The 25000-nt window shown below is 26.9% G+C and overlaps 1 protein-coding gene across 1 annotated transcript in view; it reads right to left on the bottom strand.

Annotated features, from left to right (window-relative positions):
• Positions 1-6807: 6807 nt before the first annotated feature.
• The window catches only part of LOC100209448 (endosome/lysosome-associated apoptosis and autophagy regulator family member 2), a 97184-nt gene continuing 78991 nt past the window's right edge, over positions 6808-25000 (bottom strand). The window contains exons 14-32 of the mRNA XM_065818325.1: positions 24178-24245; positions 23982-24077; positions 23585-23662; positions 23197-23261; positions 22497-22575; positions 22293-22385; positions 21627-21762; positions 21088-21173; positions 20927-20997; positions 19683-19728; positions 18503-18575; positions 18367-18422; positions 16780-16861; positions 16643-16683; positions 16478-16559; positions 16299-16375; positions 16090-16195; positions 7338-7400; positions 6808-7252 (exon numbers count right to left, since the gene is read on the bottom strand). Coding sequence (XP_065674397.1) covers positions 7172-7252; positions 7338-7400; positions 16090-16195; positions 16299-16375; positions 16478-16559; positions 16643-16683; positions 16780-16861; positions 18367-18422; positions 18503-18575; positions 19683-19728; positions 20927-20997; positions 21088-21173; positions 21627-21762; positions 22293-22385; positions 22497-22575; positions 23197-23261; positions 23585-23662; positions 23982-24077; positions 24178-24245 — 1479 coding nt within the window. The 3' untranslated portion in view covers positions 6808-7171. The remainder of the gene's footprint in view (positions 7253-7337; positions 7401-16089; positions 16196-16298; positions 16376-16477; positions 16560-16642; positions 16684-16779; positions 16862-18366; positions 18423-18502; positions 18576-19682; positions 19729-20926; positions 20998-21087; positions 21174-21626; positions 21763-22292; positions 22386-22496; positions 22576-23196; positions 23262-23584; positions 23663-23981; positions 24078-24177; positions 24246-25000) is intronic.

The raw sequence follows: 25000 nt of genomic DNA on the forward strand, positions 1-25000 counted from the left end.
ATATTAATCGGTCTCAATTTAATATACTGCACCATATATAACCGTAATGGTTATTGCTACATTCGTGCGAATTATATTAGTGGTTATGGTCACCAATATAATTAGCATAACTTACGTTATGTTTATTATATCGGTGACGGTGACTCAAGATCTTATCTAGGAATTGCTATAATTCATACAAAAATATCGTTGTCAAAAAGTTAGAATGTGTTGGGCTTATACAAAAAAGAGTTGGTAGCAGACTTAAATTTAAAGCCATCTACAAACTAAAATTGTCTGATGGAAAACCGCTCTTTGGAAAAAATTCTTACCAAAAAAGATATGAAGAAACTTCAAAATTATTTTGGAATTGCAATACGTCAGTGTAATGGTGGATCAATTTACCAGTTAAAAAAAGAAGTTGGTGCAGTACTATACCACTGCTCAGATGCTTTTACAATGAATAGTCGCCACCAAATATGTCCAAGAACCCCTGACAGTTGGTGTAAATACCAAGCTGATAAACTAAATGGTACAGCCATGTATAAAGAAAAGCAAGGGCTATCCGTTATTGCAAGAGGTATAATCAAACCAATTTTTCTTAGTTTAAATGATGATTGTTAACTAAGTGTTTGCATTTGCAAACACAAAACAATAATGATTCATTAAATGGAGTCATTTAGGCAAAGAAAAATGTCCAAAGGATATTATTCTTGGTAGAGACACTTTAGAAATTGGTGTCTCATCTGCAGTCATAAATTTCAACGAGTGAATAATTGAAGTGTTTAATGCATTTGACATGCTAAATATGTATCGGAGAGTGACCTAAAACCCCTTTTTTTGACAATAACAAAAATTGACAATAACTTCAATTATACTCAAACTAAAAAAAATTTGGCTCAATAAAATTTACTTTTAAGATTTACTATAAGATTAGTACTTTTCAAATATTCTTTTCGCAAAAAATTAACATTTTAAAAAAAACTATTTTTCGGTTGGCTTTCTTAAATCTTTATGGTCAGCTGCACAATATACTACTTTTAAATTTTTAATAATTATTGTTCAAGCCAGAGATTTTTTCCCTAGAATGGAAAATTTACGCAAAAGTTTAGCACAAATAAAGATTGTGTGTTTTTTTATTTTTGTTACTATTTTTTTTTTTTTTTTTTTTTTATTATAGATAAGTTACTGATCTTAACATTGTAAAATTTGTATTTATTTTTTATATCGTACAAAGTAATTTTAAGTTTACATTTTAATGATTGTACACGCTTGCTGATGAAAGCACGTCGGGGCGTAGTGATAAGGCAAATTTTGTCTTCTTTTAGCCCCGGTCATGTAAATTTTATTTATATACGGCATTGTATTCTTTTTTTTAATGACGAAATAAATAAATTTAAAAAAAAAAAAAAAGCTTAAACGAAAAAAAAAAGAGCCCAGCCTAAAGGTTTTACAAATGCCAATGAAGAAATGGAAGGAGTAGTATATAAAACTGGCCTTTTTAAGATTTTTTTTTCAGTTTTTTTTCTTTATTATATCTAGTGTTTGACTATTACTAATAACATTTATTAATTTTATTCTTTTCTTTCTTTTTTTTTTTTTTATCAAGTGGTGCACACAGCAAAATCCACGATTCTTGTTTTAAGAAAAAAAAAGTCTTAAAACAAGAAAAAAAAGAATTGTTCGCTACGTAAGAATATTTTTTCTTGTTTCAAGAATTTTTATTCTTAAAATAAGTTTTTTTTTTCTTGTTTTAAGAATTTTTTTTCTTAAATTTTTTTTTTTTTCATGTTTTCAGAATATTTTTGCTCGAAATAAGATTTTTTTTACTAAGAATTTATTTTCTTAAAATATTTTTTTTTCTTGACAGGAATATTTTCTTATTTCAAGGATATTTTTCCTTAAAATAAGATTCTATTTTCTTGTTTCAATAATATTCTCCCTGAACTATAAAACAATATTACAAGAGCACTTTTTCTATGGAAAAAATGAAACATTATTTTGAAATTAGGATGATATAAAGTAAGAATATTCAAAAAGCATTTATACATTTAAATTCTCATCGTTGAAATAAAGTTTGTTGTTCTTTGGAATGTCCTGTTATTAATCATGCTTATAGTGGCAATACTCCTCCCATAGGCTACTCATCTGACTCAAGCAAGTTTCTGTTGAGAATTTAATAGAAGTTTAAGGGGCAACTACCCTCAAATTTCAAAACTATATATATAAAGTAACTTTCTCTTTAGTCTCATAGAAAATATTATACTGACAGTAAAAATACCAAAAAACACATAAAGTGGTAGCTCGTTACTATGGTAACCAAAAATTTAGCTGAAAATATCACAAATATCTGTGTTTACGCCATAAAAAAATAAAGACTTCTGAGTAAAGAAGTGTCAATGAAGTTTTGCAGGCACTTTACTAATTCAGATTCTTTATTTCAGTCAGAAATATTTCAGTCAGAATTATTTCAGTTGCAGCTTCTGACATTGTCTCGTTTGCAACACTTTTCACAAAAATTTTTATTTTTGTTGTTATTTTTGTATCGTTTTTGGGTGTCATGGGTTTAGACATATTCATGAGCTGAGTCAATTTTTAAATTACAGTATGACTAATACTCTCATTGCATATATTGTCCTGTTGTTAATATAAAACCCTTTATCACAATTATCTGATGTATAAAATTCATGTTTATAATCACAAGGTAGTGTAGTACACTTCAAATATAGCAGCGATGCTAGACCTTTCTTTTTTTCATGGTGATCACCTAGGTACAGTGCACAGTTTTCACATTGAGGACACATTAACAATGAAAGAACTTTAGATAAAATTTTAGTGTCTATAATTCTGTAACAACTAATTTTTTTGATGTTTTAACTTGGTAGGTTCAATGAAGTTGCATTAAGAAACGATTTTCACAATCTTAGTTTAGACAGAGTACCAAAAATTTTTTGGAGGTCCTTTACTTTGACCATTTTATTTTCAATACTTAAATAACATTTTTAGCTTAATTAAATTTAATTTAATTAGATTATAAAATCCTCTTTTAAATAAGTATAAAGGTTTTTTGCGTGCATAAAATAAATTACATAATGAATGCAATTAAAATTTGTCCGAAATTTTATTTGCTGGGTGTTAACTTTTTTTTGTAAAACTAGTTCATCACTAAATGTTTACAATTTTTTTGCTTGATCAACTTTTTATCAAGAGCAACCAAAAGCATGAATAATTTAGTTGAATAATCGAAAATTATGATTGTTTATAAGTTATTACAAATAAATAAATTACAGTTTAGCAAATAGAATCACTTTACTTTTTACAAGTTAATATATCGAACTAATTAAATCGGAACTACTTTCTCTTTTTTGTCAACAACATCATGCAATATAGGTATAAAGTTGTCTGACTGTGTGGGAGCTTTTGTTTCTGCAAATCTGCATTTAAATACTGCATTTAAATACTTTCTAAACAAACATCTTAATATTATTGACATCAATAATAATTACTTATCACTAATCATACTTACCCCACTTTTTTATTTGATTTATCTAGTTTATTTATGCTACTAATTGATATGATATTTTATTATCGATATTTTTTTAAGGGGCAACTACCCTCAAATTTTTTCAAAAATTGGATTTTTTTTTCTAATAAGTGTTGACCAAAATTTTAGGTAGATTTTGAATCTGCAAAAAAAATTATAGATTTCTTTGTGAGTTTTTCCAAAGCATAGTATATAGATAATTTGTAATGAATTTAACTTTCTTAACAGATGCGCCTAAAATATTACTGTCATTTAACTCACATCCACTTACATTACATGCATTTTTATTTTTCTGCACATTAAATACTCTTCTTTTTTTTGTGATACTTTGTTCTCTGCTTTACTCTTTTATTCATTTTTATGTTTCTAATAACATCCAAATCATCCAAAACATCTAAAGGATTTTATCATATCTTTTTGTTTCTGCTGTTGGATAAATTAGCTTTGATATCTTGATAAAATCGCAATTGTAAATGGCCTATGTTTGAATATAATAAAGAACAGAATATTATTTAGCAAAGAAGATATAAATCAAAACATATATTTGAAACAGTACTTTAGGATAAGTTCACCAACAAAATATTCACCCCATAGCAACGCGTTGCTATGCAAATATTTTTCACTTGGGTTCAAAAAAACATAAATTAAACAAAAACTCACATAGAAATCTATAATTTTTTTGCAGATTCAAAATCTACCTAAAATTTTGGTCAACACTTATTAGAAAAAAAAATCCAATTTTTGAAAAAATTTGAGGGTAGTTGCCCCTTAAAAAAATATCGATAATAAAATATCATATCAATTAGTAGCATAAATAAACTAGATAAATCAAATAAAAAAGTGGGGTAAGTATGATTAGTGATAAGTAATTATTATTGATGTCAATAATATTAAGATGTTTGTTTAGAAAGTATTTAAATGCAGTATTTAAATGCAGATTTGCAGAAACAAAAGCTCCCACACAGTCAGACAACTTTATACCTATATTGCATGATGTTGTTGACAAAAAAGAGAAAGTAGTTCCGATTTAATTAGTTCGATATATTAACTTGTAAAAAGTAAAGTGATTCTATTTGCTAAACTGTAATTTATTTATTTGTAATAACTTATAAACAATCATAATTTTCGATTATTCAACTAAATTATTCATGCTTTTGGTTGCTCTTGATAAAAAGTTGATCAAGCAAAAAAATTGTAAACATTTAGTGATGAACTAGTTTTACAAAAAAAAGTTAACACCCAGCAAATAAAATTTCGGACAAATTTTAATTGCATTCATTATGTAATTTATTTTATGCACGCAAAAAACCTTTATACTTATTTAAAAGAGGATTTTATAATCTAATTAAATTAAATTTAATTAAGCTAAAAATGTTATTTAAGTATTGAAAATAAAATGGTCAAAGTAAAGGACCTCCAAAAAATTTTTGGTACTCTGTCTAAACTAAGATTGTGAAAATCGTTTCTTAATGCAACTTCATTGAACCTACCAAGTTAAAACATCAAAAAAATTAGTTGTTACAGAATTATAGACACTAAAATTTTATCTAAAGTTCTTTCATTGTTAATGTGTCCTCAATGTGAAAACTGTGCACTGTACCTAGGTGATCACCATGAAAAAAAGAAAGGTCTAGCATCGCTGCTATATTTGAAGTGTACTACACTACCTTGTGATTATAAACATGAATTTTATACATCAGATAATTGTGATAAAGGGTTTTATATTAACAACAGGACAATATATGCAATGAGAGTATTAGTCATACTGTAATTTAAAAATTGACTCAGCTCATGAATATGTCTAAACCCATGACACCCAAAAACGATACAAAAATAACAACAAAAATAAAAATTTTTGTGAAAAGTGTTGCAAACGAGACAATGTCAGAAGCTGCAACTGAAATAATTCTGACTGAAATATTTCTGACTGAAATAAAGAATCTGAATTAGTAAAGTGCCTGCAAAACTTCATTGACACTTCTTTACTCAGAAGTCTTTATTTTTTTATGGCGTAAACACAGATATTTGTGATATTTTCAGCTAAATTTTTGGTTACCATAGTAACGAGCTACCACTTTATGTGTTTTTTGGTATTTTTACTGTCAGTATAATATTTTCTATGAGACTAAAGAGAAAGTTACTTTATATATATAGTTTTGAAATTTGAGGGTAGTTGCCTCTTAAACTTCTATTAAATTCTCAGTTATAGTATAAATTCTTGAAAAAAATTATAAATGGTATCGCGACAAGACAAAAAATATCTTCGTGCTGCAGCCATGAACTTAGTGGTAAATTTATGCGGATTATAATATTTATTAAATGACAAAATATGTTCAGAAGAAAAAAAAGATAATTATTTTTTAACAGCCCATATCCACTTGTAACAAAATCCATACTCCTTTTATAGTGTTACAAACATACGTTGTGCATTCACAATTACAATTAAAAAAATGTTTATGGCATACGACTTCTTAATTACAAATTTCACGTTCTCACTTACATCTTGAAAAAACCAAGCAGAAAAACTCTTTTTTTTTTTTGGGTTTGACTAAGAAAAAAGTCTTTTCTCAGTTAAACCCAAACTTCTCACTAAATTATTAATTCATAAAATTGCTTTTTGACAGCCACCTTTCCTGAAGTTAGTATCAAAAAATATTTATACTGTAAATATACAGCCGTACAAAATTTCTTTTTTTAATTACTATTTGACACAAACCAAACCAAAGTTTCTTATATAAGAACAACAAAAAAAAAGACATCGAAGAAGTTAGTAAAGCATGAGTCGAGTATAGAAATGATCACACATAACATTACCCATGTTTTCAAACTTTCAGTTTCACTCATCGAACTATATAAATTGTTCAAGTAAAACCCGATTTTTTCAAAACATTTCCTTTTTTAAATAATACCGATTGAAGTGTCTGCTAGTATAACGCGAAAGTACACAGAAAGTGTATGATACTTTTGTGATTTTTAATTTGTTTTCATAATTATTTAATAAAGTAACCCGATAAAAACGTCTTTGAAAATGAACACGATGACGATAACAACTTACTGAAATTGGAATCTGAACAGTAATAAAGAAGGAAAAACACACACACACAACTACCGAACTTCGAGCATTTTTCTGTTTCCAAATTTAAAATACTTTTACTATACGTTGCTACTAAAATTGTCGCCATATTTCGTTAATAATACTTTCTATTCGTTTTTAATTTTACTTTTTGCATCTCTGTGTTACGCGCGCCTGGTTGTATCCGTTCTGGTCAACAAGTAAACTACAATTTAATGAAAATTTATTTTTTCACAAAAATGTTTCCAAAAAAATCGCACACAAATTTATTTTCTGTTAAATAATAAATTTAAATAAAAACAAAACTTCAATAAATAAAAAAATAAATTTGTCAAATAAATTAAAAAGTATGTTGTTGCTGAGGCAATAATAAACCAATTCAATATCAAAATAGTAACAACTTAAAATAAAAAAATTGCCAACCAATGACGTAGAGGAGTTATTTATATAAAAAATAAAATAAAATACGAAAATAAATTCAGTAAAAATTATAAAAACAATCACCATATAAAAATAAAAAAATGTTGTCACAAAATTTTGTCACGGTTCTAATAGTTATTCTAAATTTTAAAAACTTATATTTCATCGTCATCTCCTGAATCATTTTCTGCATCAAGATTAATTGTTGCAAATTCAGAGAATTGTTGATCTTTTTTCTGTAAAACAACAACAGCAAAAACAAAATTATTTTCATCATTTTGCTACTTAAAAATTAAAAAAAAAAGGTTTTTAACATTTTACCTTTCGGAGACCCTTGATGCGTTTTAAAAACTTTGAACCACTTTTTCCTTTTGATACAGTAACCTAATTTTCAAAGTAAATTTTATTATAGCAGTTTGACTAGTGTTCAATGTCAACTTATAAATCAAATTTGAAATCAAATTTATAAATTTGATTTCAAGTTGATTTGTAATATAAAGACAAACATTTAAAGTAAAGCGAGGACGGCGGAGGTGGGAGGAGGATATAGGCGGAGGGATAGGGGGGAAGGGGGTTAAAAAAATCTCCTGCTTTTTTAATTTGGGTGGCGCCCAAATACGGTTGTTGCTGTCGAAAACGGTCTAGAATAGCCCCTGAGTGCCATGTTGTGCATTGACCTATACCTTTATATTGGCCTTGGGAAATGAAAAGTATTACAAAAAAAACAACAACAACAGAGAACACACACACACAAAAAAAAAAGTAAAAAGTGTTAATTAACATCTTAATGAGTTCAACTAATGTAATTTAATGGCTTGAAATTCATTTATTTTTTTACATTCAAAATTTTTAACTTTTTTTTTTTTAAATGTATTTTAAAAAGATTTTTTGAAAAATACAATGTAGGAAAATTTGCAGGAGAAACAAACGAAAGTGGAACGATTTTGTGGATTGTTTACTTATAATGCCAGAATAGTATTTTCATTAAAATTTTCATTTATTTACTTTAACTATGAGTAGAAAAAACCTGAGCAAAAAATTCCTAAAACAAAAGTTGCGCAACTTAATTTAAGCATCTAGTTTAAATTAAAGATATTGGTAACTAGCTAAATGTGTTTATCACCATAGCCGCACATGTCCATTGTTCTACACTTTTGTGGTTTTTCTATACTACAATGTTATTAATTGAAGTTAAGAAAACTTAAAGCAAATCTTTAGAACTTTAAGCTCATCCAAATGATAATTTATTTGAGAAAATTTTTTTTTATTAATAAAAACAAATATCAGTATCTTCTGACAAATGTTACACTGTGAAAAAAGAGACCACCAGGTTATATGTTGTGTCAATCAAATGAAACCGTTTTTATTTAAGAGTATTTGTCTTATAATAATAGAAGAGAGCTTTTTTAAGATTTAAATGTGTAGAAAAGTTTCTAAACCTTTAAATCTACTTCATGTTTAAATTTAAAATCAAGTCCCCAAACTGTTCAGCAAATTGGCTGCATACTGTTTAGAAAACTTGGACAATAGGAATCCTGGGTAGATAAGAATAAATTTTTTAATATAGCAAATGCTAACTCAAACAATGCTAAAAAAAGCTAACTTTAACAACTAAAATGCTACTCAGCTGCAAGAGTTTGACAAAAAAAAAATTTTTTTTTTTACTTTTTTAAAGCCTTTTTTTATGCTAAACTATAGGTCTAAGTTAAGAAAACTGAGATGCGAAGGTGTATTAAAAGACTATCTACCAAAAGCAGTTTGCCTAACAGTGTGAAAACTTCATTCTAAATTTAAACCTACACGGAATATACACAGAAAAAAACCTACAAGGAAATTTAATTTAATTTTTTTTTTGCAATAAAAGCACCTAAAATGCTTGAATAAGCTTGAATGGGCTTAGGCCCTTTTAATTTTACTCTTTTGCCTAATTTATGACTCTAAGCATTTTATTTAGATTTAAAAAAAAACTCTTTTGGATTTTAAAAAAGCTCGTTCGATTTTAAAAATGCTATTGTTATAAGACAAATAATCTTGAATAAAAAGGTTTTATTTGATAAACATTTTCTGATAATAATAAGAGTGCAATATGAATTAAAAAAATAATATGAATATACCACAATAATATCAAGACACCATTAGGGCTAGCAAAACCGGTAAACCGATGTACCGGTAAATTGGTTAAAAATTTACCGGTACACCGGTTTACCGGTTTAAATTTACCGGTAATTTTCAAATAATTTACCGGTAATTCGGTAAAATTTTATGGAAATTCTGAATAAATTATTAGTAGTATTTTTTTCTAACTAAAAAGAAAAATTCTACAAAAAAGCTAACTTTTTTACATACTATAAAAAAACAGTTGAAATCGCAAAAAATTAAAAACTTTATAATGGAAAAGAATTTTGTTTTCTTACAATGTTACAATATGCATTTCTTAAAAAAAAAATACAGCCTACTTGATTGATTTTTCTTAAATTTTCGTTTTTTAATAGAGAAAGAAAAATATTTACATACAATTAGGATTTGTTTATGTAGTTTATTTATAATTACATTGAGTTTATTTTGTGCTCGCGTCCCATCTGGTTACAGTTACAGGTGACATTTTATTTAATTTAAATAGTGCATTAGTGAGTTTTTTTAAAATTATTTAGTTTTTTACACTGGATGATAAAATTATTAAGTATCATAAAAAAAAATTGAAAATAAACACAAAACATAACTTTGAAAATAAAGCGAATATTCTATATTTTTATTGTGTTGAGTAAGTATTTCACAAAAAGTCTTTAAAATTATATTATAGAATATATTTGTATTGTGTTCCAAAATTTACATATTGAATTTTTTTAAAAGAAATAGCCTTATCTATGATGTCTACTGGATTCAGACAAAATCAATTGTGGAATCATTTTCTACGTACGAAAGCTGGCGATTCAGCTGTATGCAATGTATGCAAAAAAAATATAAAATGCTCTGGCGGCAGCACAAGTGGTTTGCACAATCACCTTATCAGAACACATAAAATTAATCTGCTAAAAAGAGTTCAACATGATGATGCAGAAGCTAGCTGTTCTAATATCAATACCACAACTTCCGTTACGAATGATACAAATTCTAGATCAAAAATTTCTGATTATTTCAACATTATTAAAACGATTGATGACTCATTTCCAGCTGTTTTAGCACGGCTGACAGCACGAGATTGTTTATCATTTAAAAAGATTTGCACATCATACGATCTTCAGCAATTATTTAAATCCAAAGGATATAATTGCCCAAAGTCTCCAAAAACAATTAAGAAAATGGTGTTGCAGTACGATGACAAAATCCGAAAACAAATCGTTACAGAATTATCAGAAAGAATAGCCCATGGTGAATTATTCAGCTTGACTTTCGATGAATGGACATCTCTCAAAAATCGAAGGTTTATGAATGTGAATGTCCACTCGTATGATAATGTATTTTGGAATCTTGGATTGGTTAGGATTAAAGTATCGATGCCTGCTGAAAAATGTATAACGTATCTTCAAAATTCACTTAAAGAATTTAGTATTGCGATAAAAAATATAATTTCCATTATTACGGATGGGGCCGCCGTAATGAAAAAGGTAGGCAGATTACTGGACGTAAATCATCAACTTTGTTTAGCCCACAGCATCCAGTTATCAGTAATTAAGGTGCTGTATAAAAGATCTGTTTCGGATAATATTTCCGTAGAAAATCAAGAAGTGGCTATTACTGAATTTGAACATGGTGAAGATGAAGAGGACGATGTAATGGAAGATATTGGGGTTTTTGACGTTATTGAGGATACATCAACTACTGATTCATCAATTCAACATGAAAGTATAGGTCCAATAATAACAAAAGTTTGAAAAATTGTTGTAATGTTCCGTAGATCACCAACAAAAAATGACATCCTCCAAAAACATGTTAAGGATGAATTTAAAAAAGAACTTACGCTAATCCTTGACACAAAAACACGGTGGAGCAGTATGTTGATAATGTTGGAAAGAACTTATGAGATTAAAAATTGTGTTCATAAGAGTCTAATCGATATCAAATCCGATATAGATTTATCAGAAAATGATCTCAATGTTGTATCAAATATAATAATGGCTTTGCAACCTGTTAAAGTAGCTGTGGAAGCTCTCTGTTCAAGGGACACGAATCTACATGTTGCAGATTTAACAATTAGGTTCATGTTGGATGAACTAAGTAACCAAAATAATTTCTTAAGTAATAAATTGAAACAAGATTTAATATTTCGAATAAGTGAGAGAAGAACCGTATATTCTGATATATATTCATATCTTCATGAACCATGTCCACATACAGCTTTAAATAATGAAAATAATTATGGCGTGTTTAATACAACAAGTAAATTGATTATGGAAAAAAATATTGTAGAAATCATTCAACAATTTTTAAAAAACGATTCCGAAACTGCTGAAGCTGAAGTTGTGCAAGTGTATGAAACTGAATCAACTAGTGAATCTACGGTTTTATCAGCAGTGGCGACATCAAGTCAAGCAATGTCAATGAAGAAAAAACTTGATTTAGTAATTAAAAAAAAAAAGATAACTATTGCTCACGAAGAGATTAGTGATCCGAAGACAACATCCGGACTTTTAAATATAGTCAGGAAAGAAATGGCGTATTTCAAGGAACAAAATATTAAAGGAAAATATTTAAACAAACTCCAAAAGTATATTTCAGCAGTTCGCCCAATTAGTGTAGAGTCGGAAAGAGCTTTTTCTGCAGCAGGTTTAATTGCCACAAGGTACAGAACAAATTTAAATGACGAAACATAAAATGAATTTTGTGTTTATTAAGAGCTTACTTCAATAAACAATTTATGCTCCTTGAAAAGAATTGACTATATTAATTAATTTTATTTTAAAAATGAAGTTTTCTTTATGTTTACGCTAAAATACAAAAATATTAATGTGTAATAAATGAATTAATAATATTTTATTATATAAAAAAAATCTTTTTGATTGTTTAATTTATTTATTTTTAACTAGGATAGACCTGTAAACTGATGCTGTTTTACTAATATATTCATTTGTTATGCTTTTTGTTGTTTTCAGTGTTTAGATTATTACTATTTAAGCCTTTAGAAATTTACCGGTAAATTACCCGTAACCCGGTAATAATTTTTTTTATACCGAATTACCGGTTTTTTAAAATATCGTAAATTTACTAGCACTAGACAACATTCAATAAAAAATTTCCAAAATTAAAACCAAATAAAAATTTTTATTTTAAAGGTTTATAAATAAAAATAAACAAAATTTCCCTGTTGGTTATTTTTAAACCAATTTTCTTAAATTTCCAAAACTTATTGTTATAAAAAGGTTATTTTTGAAAAACTAAAAAAATAAATTTCGGTAATTTTCAGAGTTTACAATATATAGTAAAAGTAAAAAATGTAACAAAAAGCTTAACATTAAAATAAAAGTTCCAATTACTTGTAAAAAAAAGTTATAAACAGCAATTATTTGATTTGAGCATTAATAACAAATATGAAAAAAATGGCAAAATGACTACTTTAAAATTGGGACGACTAAATAAGTGCAAATTTCATAAGTGCTAACTGGCATAAGTGCGTCAAAAGAATGTGCAAACATTGTCATAAGTTCGAATCAACATAAGTGCGAACTGACATAAATGCGAATCGGCATAAGTGTGAAATGTTAAATCGCACTTGTGTTAATATTTGCAATTTTATTCGGCGCACTTATCTTTAATCACAAATCTTAAATCGCAGTTCTTGTAACTGCTTCGCACTTGTGTCAGTTCACACCTATGTCAGTTTTTGCAACACTTGGCACTACTCAGCCTCCCACTTTAAATTGTATATCCCAAACTCAATCACACTTTTTAAAAGCTGTTTTGTATAATTATTGTGTTCCAAAACCAAGCTTGTCTCACTTTGTGTCACGTTAATACTTGATAGTATTAGTGACGAGCACTTTTTCCAGACTTAACAAAATAGTTCAACACAACCAGTTAGAACTACGTTCATATATTCAACACACACCAAGCCCAAACCGACCGAACAGAACAAAACTAATAGTTACACACTTTCAGAAGCTTTATTTGTACAAAAGCTTTCTTAAAATCTAGAACTGATTCAGCAAAAGATTCTTTAATCACCAAGTTGAAACTTTTTTTTAATAATTGAAAAATTGAAAAGACAACTAACTATAGATTGCAAAAATATTATTTAGTAGTATAGAGGATGCCATTTGAGGTTTACCTAAATTATCAAATTTATCTAGAAGTTTCAGTAAATTGTTACCATTCCGTTTATTGGTAACCTTTAACCAGTCGTTTTAAAAAAACTCTTTTCGCACAATTTTTTGAATAAAACTTGAATGGCATAACATTGACAACTAATTAAAACTTGAATAGTAAATCTTCTTAAAAGCATAACTAACTATATATCAATAAAAAGCTAAAAAAATGAACTTTTCAATTAAATAAGTTTATAACATGCATCATCGAACTATAAGAAATGCAAAGTATTTAAAGCCATTGTTTTTATAAATAGTAACTAAAACATTAAGTCCAAAACAAAACTTATTTAATGCATAAATAAATGCTTTTCTTCAACTCGACTTTTGTAATTACTTAGCTAACACGCTACTTCTACACTTCTACTAACACACTACTTTAACACTTCTACTAACACACTACTTCTACACTTCTACTTTAAACTTTTAAGTTAAATTTTACAGTGTTAACGCTGCCTTATTTTAGAAATAAATTTAAAAAAGTTTTTTTTATCAAAGACTACTCAAGATTTTTTAACTTTATCAAGTGATTGCTTTTTATAATTACACAAAATACCTCTTGTTTATTCTTAATTATGTAGAGAAATAGTTAAACCATAAAAACAAAAAAATTATATGCGTTTAGAATGAAAATTTATGTACAAAACAAGATAATTGTAAAGCATACTCGAAAGCCGCTACCAATCGCTTGTGTTCAAAATATAAAAAAATCAAAAGCCACTAACCAGAGTTATATATATATATATATATATATATATATATATATATATATATATATATATATATATATATATATATATTCATAGCTTTAAAAATGTCAAATGCTCCCTTTATTTTTTTTTAATGTTATTCTCAAAACAATTTTAAATTAAAAAAGCTTCAGACTATTTTTATTTTAATTAAAAATGATAATATAAAATGAGTTTATAAAAAATATGTTTTAGTTGATTATATTAAATTTATTCATAATATGTTATAAAATTGTTGGTAACTTTTAGATGTTTTTTATTAACAATAAAATAAAATTTAATAATAACAATAAAATAAAATTTTAACTTCTTTCTTGTTTTAATTGCAGAAGATTATTTGATATTTTTTCATAGACTAAATATTTATGAATTGCATTAACTAAATATTATTGCTTGATACATTTTTAAACTTGACAAACTATTTGAGCTTTTGAAAAAACCCAAACCTAATGTTATTTTTCATGAAAGTATTTCTTAACTTTTTTTAAAATTTTGTGAAACACATTTAACTGATATTGTCAAAAATATTATTATTTTTTGATTAATAAATATAATAATTAATAACTCATTAATAGAAAAAAAGAGGAAGTCTTTTCACTTAAAAATCAAAAGTTATAAGTATTTGATTCCATCTTTAAAAATCCACTTGATCCACTTTTTTTAAGAATGATGTTATTGATGATTATGAAGTAAAAAATTTAATACTATTGAATAAAATCAGTTGCAGCTATCAGCTATTTAAACTTTAAATCAACTTCCATATTTTAACTATTATGACTAACTAATTTATATTAATGATATTCGAGGCAAATATCTTGCAAAAATAATACAAACATTTGAATAATTTTACACTGAATTTTTGATATCTTCTCTTAAAGTAGCTTCTTTCTTTTTTTTTTGATTATTTTTTTATAAACTAATAATAAATTTATAGTTAATAATAAGTTATCTTATAAATTATATATTTAACATTTTCAAGTTATTTTTAAAAATATTTAAAATTTTAAATAATATAACTCAACTTGAGGTATTTGATAAAATTAAAAATATAATTTCATCACAACTTACATCAAGCCAAATTGTTGATGAATATATCCTGATAAACCAAATTAAAGATTTTTTATTTTCTTTTAGAAATTTTGTCAAAATTCTAGAAGAGCTTTTTAAAAACAAGTGAAAATCATCATCATAGGTTCGATTCAAAAAAGGAAGTAATATAGAGGAAGTCCAACTACATTTACAATGTGTTTTTAAAACATGTCTAGGAACAAGAGAGGACTATATCATTAAAAGTAACAGTCCAAATATGACAACATTATTCCTTACAAAAATAAATATATTATTATGCAAGTCTGTAACAACAGATTTCTCTGTTAAGAGATTCTTAAATCTTATTAATCAAAAATCAGCAAAATCTCAAAACCAAAAATCTTGAAACTTAAATAATGCCTTTAAAAAAGAAACCGCATAGTTTAACATTATTAGTTGTATAAAATAAAAACTATTTATTATAAAAGCATATAAAACATCATTAAACAAAATTACAATGTGTTCAATAATCTTCTATTTGTTTCATTTAAATATATGCTGTCTGTGTAGATAAAATGTTTTTTATTATACAGCCATGTTTTTTAGCTTAAACGTGTTGTTTGTGCAGAATATTTATATTTTATTATTAAGACATTTTTGGAATCCATTAGTATCAATGCATTGATATTGATACTCAATGGATCTTTTTTTAAATGGTACAATTCTTTTTTTACTTTAATTTCATTTGTTTCATTGTTCTTTACACTCATGTTATTTAACTATTTGAAAAAATGGTTTCAAAGTATAATTATAAAGATAACTATTTACATTTTTAAGATTTTACAAAAAATCATTAAATCAAAAAACATATCTAACTTAACATAACTTATAATAATTAACATATTCAATATTAAGTAACATATTTAAGAAACCCTAGCCTTAAAATACTATAAATAATAAGAAAAAATTTCTCTATAATAAATGCCCATTGATTACCTCTTCATCTTCTTCTCCAACTTCGAGAGCACACTTTTCAGATTCAGGAAACTCACCATCTTTTGCCATACTGATATCAACTAATCGATTATACTTATAACTTAAGCTGAAAAAAAAATTAAAAACAAAAAATTTAGCATCAATTAATTACACATAAAAAACAAATAAACTCTTTGAAAATTAAAAAGCAATTAACAAAAATATTTAACCTTCTATTTCTGCAACACAAGTATACAACAAGAATAGTCAATAAAATAGCACCAAACAGAAAAGCAACAATTGCAAGCTGAAAAAATATATATTTGTAAAAAAAAAAATTCACACTTAATAAAAACATATCCAAAATTCAATCTATTAAAACATGTAAAGAAAATGATTCCAAACAAACCTTGAAATCTAATATACTTTTTTCAAGAATTGAACATTCAGTAACAACATCTGCTGGTTTTTCAACACTTTTAACACAAACACTAAACAAAAAAAATTTAGTTTATATTTAAGAAAAATTTATATAAATAAATGTAAACTTTTATTTGAAAGCAACAAAGCATACTGTGGTTCCTTCCACACAAAACGAGTTTTTTTCATACCATTCTAAAATTAACATTTGCAATATTAAAAAAAAATCTACTAAAGATTATAGCAATATATAATACAAGATGATATCTAAGAATTTTTGAATGATTTTACTTCGCATCCTGAAGCAATAGCTTCATAATCACTTTCACTACATTTGGGACATGCATGCATGGTTTTCCATGTAAATTCAAATCTGAAATATAATAATTTTAATATTATTATATAAATTTATTAAAATTAGATTAAAACTAATTTCAAAATTTACAGTTAATACTACTTCTACAACTACAACTACTACTACTATTACTACTACTACTGCAACAACAACTACTACTACTGCTACAGCAACTACTACTACTACTATTGCAACTACTGCTACAACAACAACAACAACTACATAGTCTGCCACTGCAAATAAATTCATCAAGTCAGAATGCTAATCTAATCCAAGTTAGACTGTTAATCCATTTAATGCCAGGTCAGGTTATCCTGCTACTGGTAACATGTAACCTAGTACAACCTGTTTCATGTCCTACTGCCTTATAGAATATGCTTTTGTAGGCAAAGGCTAGTAGATACTAACTCTGACTTAACACACTCCCTGCCTTGGTTAAGTAAAGGCTAGAGATGTTGTCCGATAAAAATACTCACATCTTGGGCATACATTAAACGCATTCGGCGGTTACTATCTTGTAGAAGGCCTCTTATGCAAAGACATAAAGGGTAAACAGATTTTATCTGTTTACCCATTAGCATTAGCATTAGTCCGACAAGCTTCAGACCCCTTCTTCAACTATTAAGTTAACGTAGATGTATTTATAATATATTGTTTCCAGTTTAGAATCCTGGATCTTCTTGAAATGCTTGACTCATTGCATAGGTTTTTGCTAGTGTCTCTGTTTTTATGACATTCTATTATCTCCTAATATGGGTACAGTTCTAAAACTCAGTTTTATGGCTGGCTGGTAGTCAGGTTTCCCAAACTCTGTGGTAGCTCTCAGAGAGACTGATTCCATCAACAGCTGTAATATATCAGTTGTACTAACAGTGCCAGGTATTACCCCCCCCCCCCCCACAAAGTTTAGATGTTTTCACATGTTACACTGTGAAAAAAGAGACCACCAGGTTATATGTTGTGTCGATCAAATGAAACCGATTTTATTCAAGAGTATTTGTCTTATAATAATAGAAGAGAGCTTTTTAAAGATTTAAATGTGTAGAAAAGTATACATTTCTGCATAAAAGAATTGCATAAAAGTAAATATTATTTGAACGCATTACAATAATTTTTTCTACTAAGATTTATTTATGTTTTCAATATTCCAGGTATTAATGCACCACAAATAAAACTATGCTTTAATTTTGTATATAATAAACAAAAAGTTATTTTTTTAGATATATAAATAGATAATAAATATATTTTGATACTTATTCACTTTGGGGCTTGGGACAGAGGTGGTTAGGTAGATGGAGGTGGCTAAAACAGTAAAGTTACCTTTTATTTTGATACTTATTCACTTTAGGGCTTGGGACAGAGGTGGTTAGGTAGATTTGAGGTAGCTAATACAGAAGAAGTTATCTTTTAATTTTTAAACTATAACATAATTCTAAATTGACTGTCTTGCTGTTTTATAAAGAAAAAATTCATACAATTGACATATTAACTTAAATATATTATACATAGTAGAAAATTCATACTTGCATCCATCACAAGTTTCTGTATTACAATTGCTGCTACCAATTTGAATAGCATTCTGTTAGAAAATACAAAACACAGTATGATTAATGAGTAATAATAAGTAAAAAACTGAAAGAAAAAAAAAAAACTCTTTACAGTGCCAGATTCTTTGGGGTCACAAACCAAGTGAACAATAGATGTTGTTCCATTCTTGCATATCTGAGTAAACCTGATAAAGAAAAATCATACAGAAATCATAATGCAATAAGTTAGACTAGAAATATATGTTAGGGAAAAATAACTCCACTCCTTAAGGGGGCTGCTACTTTAGTAAAAAAGGTTAATAAATTTTAATTTTTAATTGTTTTTCACCTTTCTCTTAATCACATCAAAACAGAGGCTACTTAACAGAAAAACAAATGGAGGAAATGGTGAGTTCAAGTACTTCTTGCTTATAAAACAAAAGCTACACTATATGTGTGGTGTGATAAAAGAAGAAACAAAGCATTTACTTATACTCAAATCTTTTTCAACAAAATCTTCATGTTCCTCTGTACTACATGCAAAAAAAACTTTAAAAAAATATATTTAATACAAAATATTTGATTTAGTAGTATCAGTTATACAGAAATCTGATCAAAGTGATTTTTTATCTATTACATTATGCACAAAGCAGTTTTTTCTGTGCATGTAATCTTAACATATTGATCTTACCCAGAGTTTCCAATTTTTATTAAAAAAGAAATCTTATCAACTGTCCTGTAAATATAAAACTTTTGGCGATTTTGTTTAATTTACTGCATCATATATTTGACTTATTTAATTTATATGGTATATTTAATTTGTGATTTTATTTACATGAACTATTTAAAATGATCTATTTAATTTGAGAAATCAATGTGCTCCTATTTAAAGAATTTCCTTGGAACAAAACAGAGTTTATGAACCCAAGTTTTTTTTCAAAAATCAGACAGGATAAAAAAAAGTTTGGTGGTATCTTTATGAAGCAAATGATAAGCCCAGTCATAATTCCATAACTGTATCAAAATTTAAAAAAAGCTGGATGGTATGTCTATATCAATTAACCAATTAAGCATGCCACAATAGAGTCTTTGTAAAAAATTATCTTTGTAAAAATTATCTTTGTAAAAAATAATTTATCTATTACTTCACAGTATTAATAAATTTCATAGAACAACACTTCCTCAGCAAAAGCTTTGTTTTTCTCAAGAATCCCATTTATTCTTTTCATGAGATTATGTTTGTGGGAAGTATATTGGATGCCCTTCGATTATCCTAAGATAATACAAAATTTAAAATAAAAAGGTGACTATACCTTTTTGAAAAAAAGGTGAATGACAAGCTGCCAAACTTTGATGAGACTAAAAAATAATTTTTGAAAAAATAAAAGACTAACAATGACTATAAAATAATTTTTGATATAAAATATTTTGATTTTTAAAACATTAGAATTAAGATAGTTATTTCTTAGACTGTCAAACATAATACAACGCAAAAATAAAAGAGTTTAAGGTAGTTATTTTACTAGTAATATTTAAAAGCACTTTATATATAACATTTCAATGTACTTTAAGTAAACTATACCTTGGTGTGTTTTGTTAATTAAAATACAATTCAAAAAAGTGACAAATTCTGTGAGAGGTTATATTTAGGAGAGTAGAATGAAAAACTTGTTAAAAACTTCCATTTCCAAGCCAAAATTTTTATAAAAGTTTCAATTTTTGTATAGGTTAGGTAGGAGTGAACCATTAAGAGACTGAACCATTAATATAATATAATAGTAATGCGCCAGTCTAATCATTTAATTTCAACTAAAGTATCACTGCTGAATATTTGTCAACCTTCAACCATCAGAACTTTTTGTGACAACTCTTCTTTGCAGACTCTTACAAAAATTTAATTTTTATAGAAAACATAGGACAAATAGTCCAATGTTTTTAATAACTAATTAAATTTTTGGTACTTTCAAAGTATTACATTTTTAATTCTATATTTTTTCCTATTTACTAAAAGTTCAGATTTTTAACCTTAATGAAACTGAAATGCTACCATGCAGAAGCAACAAAACATGTTAATTAACAATCAATAACTTTTCCTCTTTAAACTTAATTTTAAGATTATGGCAAAGAAAGCCATCATAAGTGTAATGGATGCTTCCAGATATCTTTCCAAAAACACTTTTAAAAAACCATATGTTGAAAGAAGCTCTTTCTGGACCACAAGGACCTGCATGTAAAATCGGATAAATGATAAACTATTTTCAGAGAGATTATATAACATTTCATAAAATTCATGCTTAGCAGCAAAGAAAATCTGTTGTCAAATTTAAACCTGATCGGTCTATAGCAGTGTAAACTAAAAGCAAAAAGTTTATTTTTCAAACGAAACTTTTAAAATGTTTTCATTTTAAAAACATTCTATTGTTACAGAGGTTAATTCTCAGAAAAACTTGTATTACTTTAAAAACTTTGCTTATAATTGTTTTTTGAATACTTATTATGATATAAAGCAATTTGTGAAGTTGAACTCATCAATTAATTAAACCATCCAATCTTTTACCTGTGGTTTTGTTAACATTTTCATTCATTTCACCAAGTGATGGCTTGATATGGAGAAGACTTTGCCCAACACTAAAAATTTATAAACTATTATAAAATTTTCAAATTTCTCTTAAAAATAAAAAAATAAAGAACAAATTATAAAAAAAATTGAGTACTAGCCTCATGACTTGTGCACTTATACTGTTTCCATCATCAGGAACCATTGTAGAGCGACAAACACCACCTCGAACAAAAAAATCTGATTCCTAAAGAAAACAATATGTATATAACCAGCTAATCACTTAGATAAAATCATATACTCATATAATAACCAGCTAATCACTCAGAAAAAAAAAGAACAATTAAACATAACTAAACAAATATAATTGATTGATTCTAATCTACATAAATATGTCAATAAATAATTTACTGATCTTTACTGACTGAGAATAATATGCAATTAAATATAAAAATATCAGTCTTAGGTTAAACCAAAATTAACTTTTCAATCACTGCAGTGGAGATAAAATTGGTTTCAATTGCACCTGAAGCACCTTTAATTCTTGAAGACGTTTAAGACAGCTTACTGACACTCAAGATAATACTAAATTACCAGAGATTAAAGTAAGCATTGCACCTGCAACCTATCTGAATTAAGGCAAGAGTTTATTAATTATTCAATTATTTAGAATAATGAAAAAAAACTTTGAAAAATTTACCAATGAATTAGTCTGAGTTGAGTTATCAATGCATATACTTTCTTGACGGGTGCGGCCACACAAACTAATATTATACATATGATAAAACTGATAACCTTTTGAAGTAAATTGTGAAGCACCCTTGACCAGATGAAATCTAAATTATTAAATTTAGAACAAGATTTAATTCAAATACGTTAAGGACTTGAATATAATCAAGGATTAGGCCAAAAACCTATAATATTGGACTCCAGTATTAAAAATGCACAAATAAAAATTTAACTTATTAAAAATGCAACACAAACAATATCAATATATAAACAAGAGTTTCTAGTAAAGAAGGTAACACAAATAACATCAATATATAAACAAAAGTTTCTATTAAAGAAGGTAACACAAATAACATCAATATATAAACAAAAGTTTCTAGTAAAGAAGGCAACACAAATAACATCAATATATAAACAAAAGTTTCTAGAATGCAACACAAATAACATCAGAATATATAGTCATAAAAATCTCTAGTAAAGAATGCATATGTATTGATTGCATGTATTGCATCAATTGCAATACATGCAATTGATGCAATACATGCAATTGACGCAACAGATGGAATTAAGGTTTACTAAAGCCAACATTTTCTAAAACTAAGTTTTTTTTTATCAATTAACAAATTAAACATCTCACCCAGCAAGTTCAGAGAAGTTGTAGACTTGAGCAGATTGCTCATTTGAAACATTGTATAAACAGTTAGAATAACACGAGCTTGAACCTGGTTCACTAAAAACAATTGATTCCTCTAATAAATAAGATAGGTCAACATTTTTTATCAATATTATTTATTTTCTTTTAAATGTTGTAATATAGACAACACTTAACAATAGTACAAACCTGACAAGGCCGTCAGGGCATTTTTGACACATTTCAAGTGATAGTTTTGTAGTGGTTGATGAAGGTGGTAGGTATGTATCTAAAAAAACATTTAAAAAAATAATATTTAGATAATACATTTTTATAGACTTTATACGGGAAGTTTAAAAATTACAACAATTATTTTTTGCTAACTTAATAAAATCTTTGTCAAAAATCACAGGTCTGTGAAAGATCTAGAATACAGTGTATTCTACAAAATCTGTGAAAGATCACAGATCTGTCAAAGATCACAGATCTGTAGAATTTCTACTGCATACAAAATGCTTAAGTAATTTCATAACTTGCTCCAATCAAACACAAGAAGTTGTTAAAATTAAAAAAAAAAATTTCTTTCATTTTTAATAAACTAGCTGGAGTTACCCGGCGTTGCCCGGGCCAATATTTAAACTGGCTTACCTGATATCTGTACACAAAAATGGTCCCCACTGACCCCGGGGTCAGGGAGCCCATTTTTGGGCCCTCTTGACCCCGGGGATCGGGGTACGGGGTCAAAACCCAGCTAAGAACCTTCTCCCCCTCGAGGACTACCCCCATGCCAAATTTCATCGAGATCGGTCCGGCGGTTTGGATTTCTATAGAGAACAAACAAACAAACACACACACATTGCCCTTTATATATATTAAGATTTGCATAACTTTACAAATATTAAAAACTTACTTTCAGGACATGGAATACATTTTTCAGATTCAATATAATGCCCTGGTTTGCAGTTAATGCAATCACTAAACATAAATATTTAACTCAAAAAAGTCTATTTAAATTTACTTTATAAAAATACATAATATGAAACTTCATTTAAATTTTATTAAATGATAAAATGTTTAAAACATACATTTAAATACAGTAAAATAAATGCCTAAACATATTGGCAAAATACTTTATGCTTATCTGAAATTCAAATTCTTAAGTTATTATTGAGTATATAATATAGAAAAAAGATATTATTGGTTATATCATTAAAAGTATTTGCATAAACATGCTAAAAATAGATGATATTTTTCTATAATGATTTATTTTAAGCAATAATTGTTTAGTGAAAATATACCTTCCATCAACACATGGTGCACATGTTTCTGTACCACCATTTTCAACATTAGTTATTTCAATACTGTAAATCATTAATCTAAAATAAAAAAATAATTTAATTAATAATATATCCTTCAAATCTGTATTTAACCTAAATAGTTAAATTGAAACAATACTGGAAAAGAAAATCTATAAATTTTTTCATTGCTAACTTGATTGCTTTAAAAAAATGTTGATGAGTATAATGATGCAGTTTATGAATACAACAGTACAATTAACAAAATTAATTACGATGATGTCAAAGATAGGAACAGATCAAAAAAAGTTATAAAAAAAACATGACGAAACATAAGCCACACAAATAACATAAAAATATAATTATGTTAATTAGAAAAATAAAGAATATATTAAATGACCTTGACATTTGAGACTTGAATGATTGAATATCAGAATTATATTTCTTTTCAAAAACAATTCTGTACTTTACACCATATCTTGAATGTCGATTATGTCTAAAACAAAACTTTTTCAATAAATTATGAAACTTTTTAAGTTTTCTTTTTTAAAATTTAGGTAAATAACATAAAAAATTGCAAAAACCTAAGAACTTACGCAAAAGTTCTTTTTGGTAAAGTCCCTTCAAACGTTTGAATATCATGCACAGTGTGACCTGCATCTACCTGTAGAACAAATCAACAATAAAATACTTATCAAAACTTCCAGTACATTTCAATCAAAAACTATTTTTATCCATAAAAAATATTAGAAACAAAAAAAAAAAAAGCATGAAATCTTTTTATTTGTTGATCTTTTTTTCCTTTATTCATTTTTATTTGTTGATAAAAATGAATAAAGGAAAAAATATACAACCAATTTTTTAAAGATCAAATAACGAAACATAAAATGACCCTTGGTTCAAAGGATTTAGCATATTTCAAAAAGATGAAAAAAATGAAAAAAACCGTACTGAAAAACCATACTTTAGTTAACATTTTGTATGTACATAAGCTAAGAACTTATATGAAGAGTCTGTGCCTTGACACAACTGCAACTAACACTGAAAAATATTCCGGCACAAACATTAGGTACTGTCAAAAACAGGATTCAATTATATTACAGCTTGCATGTCGAAGACATGTTTACGAACTTTACTGATCTTTAGTCTGATCACTTTTCTGTAAAAATTGGGGCTTGCTGTGGCTTAGGGATTTAACATTAAAAAAAATCAGTTATTTACTGCAAACAACTATTGCAATATTGTTGACATTCCTATATTGATGAACAAAGACCTCTCACACTCAGACAAAATCCGAAAGCAAATGGTATGTGTGGTTGGACCTGCTTTATCTGCCAACCTTGAGGCACTCTACCATCCTTGTAAGGTTGCATCACTTTCTTTTTTTAACACTATTATGGTACTGCTCAAACAAGCTAT

Source organism: Hydra vulgaris, chromosome 14, assembly GCF_038396675.1.
Source record: "Hydra vulgaris chromosome 14, alternate assembly HydraT2T_AEP".
NCBI lineage: Eukaryota > Metazoa > Cnidaria > Hydrozoa > Anthoathecata > Hydridae > Hydra > Hydra vulgaris.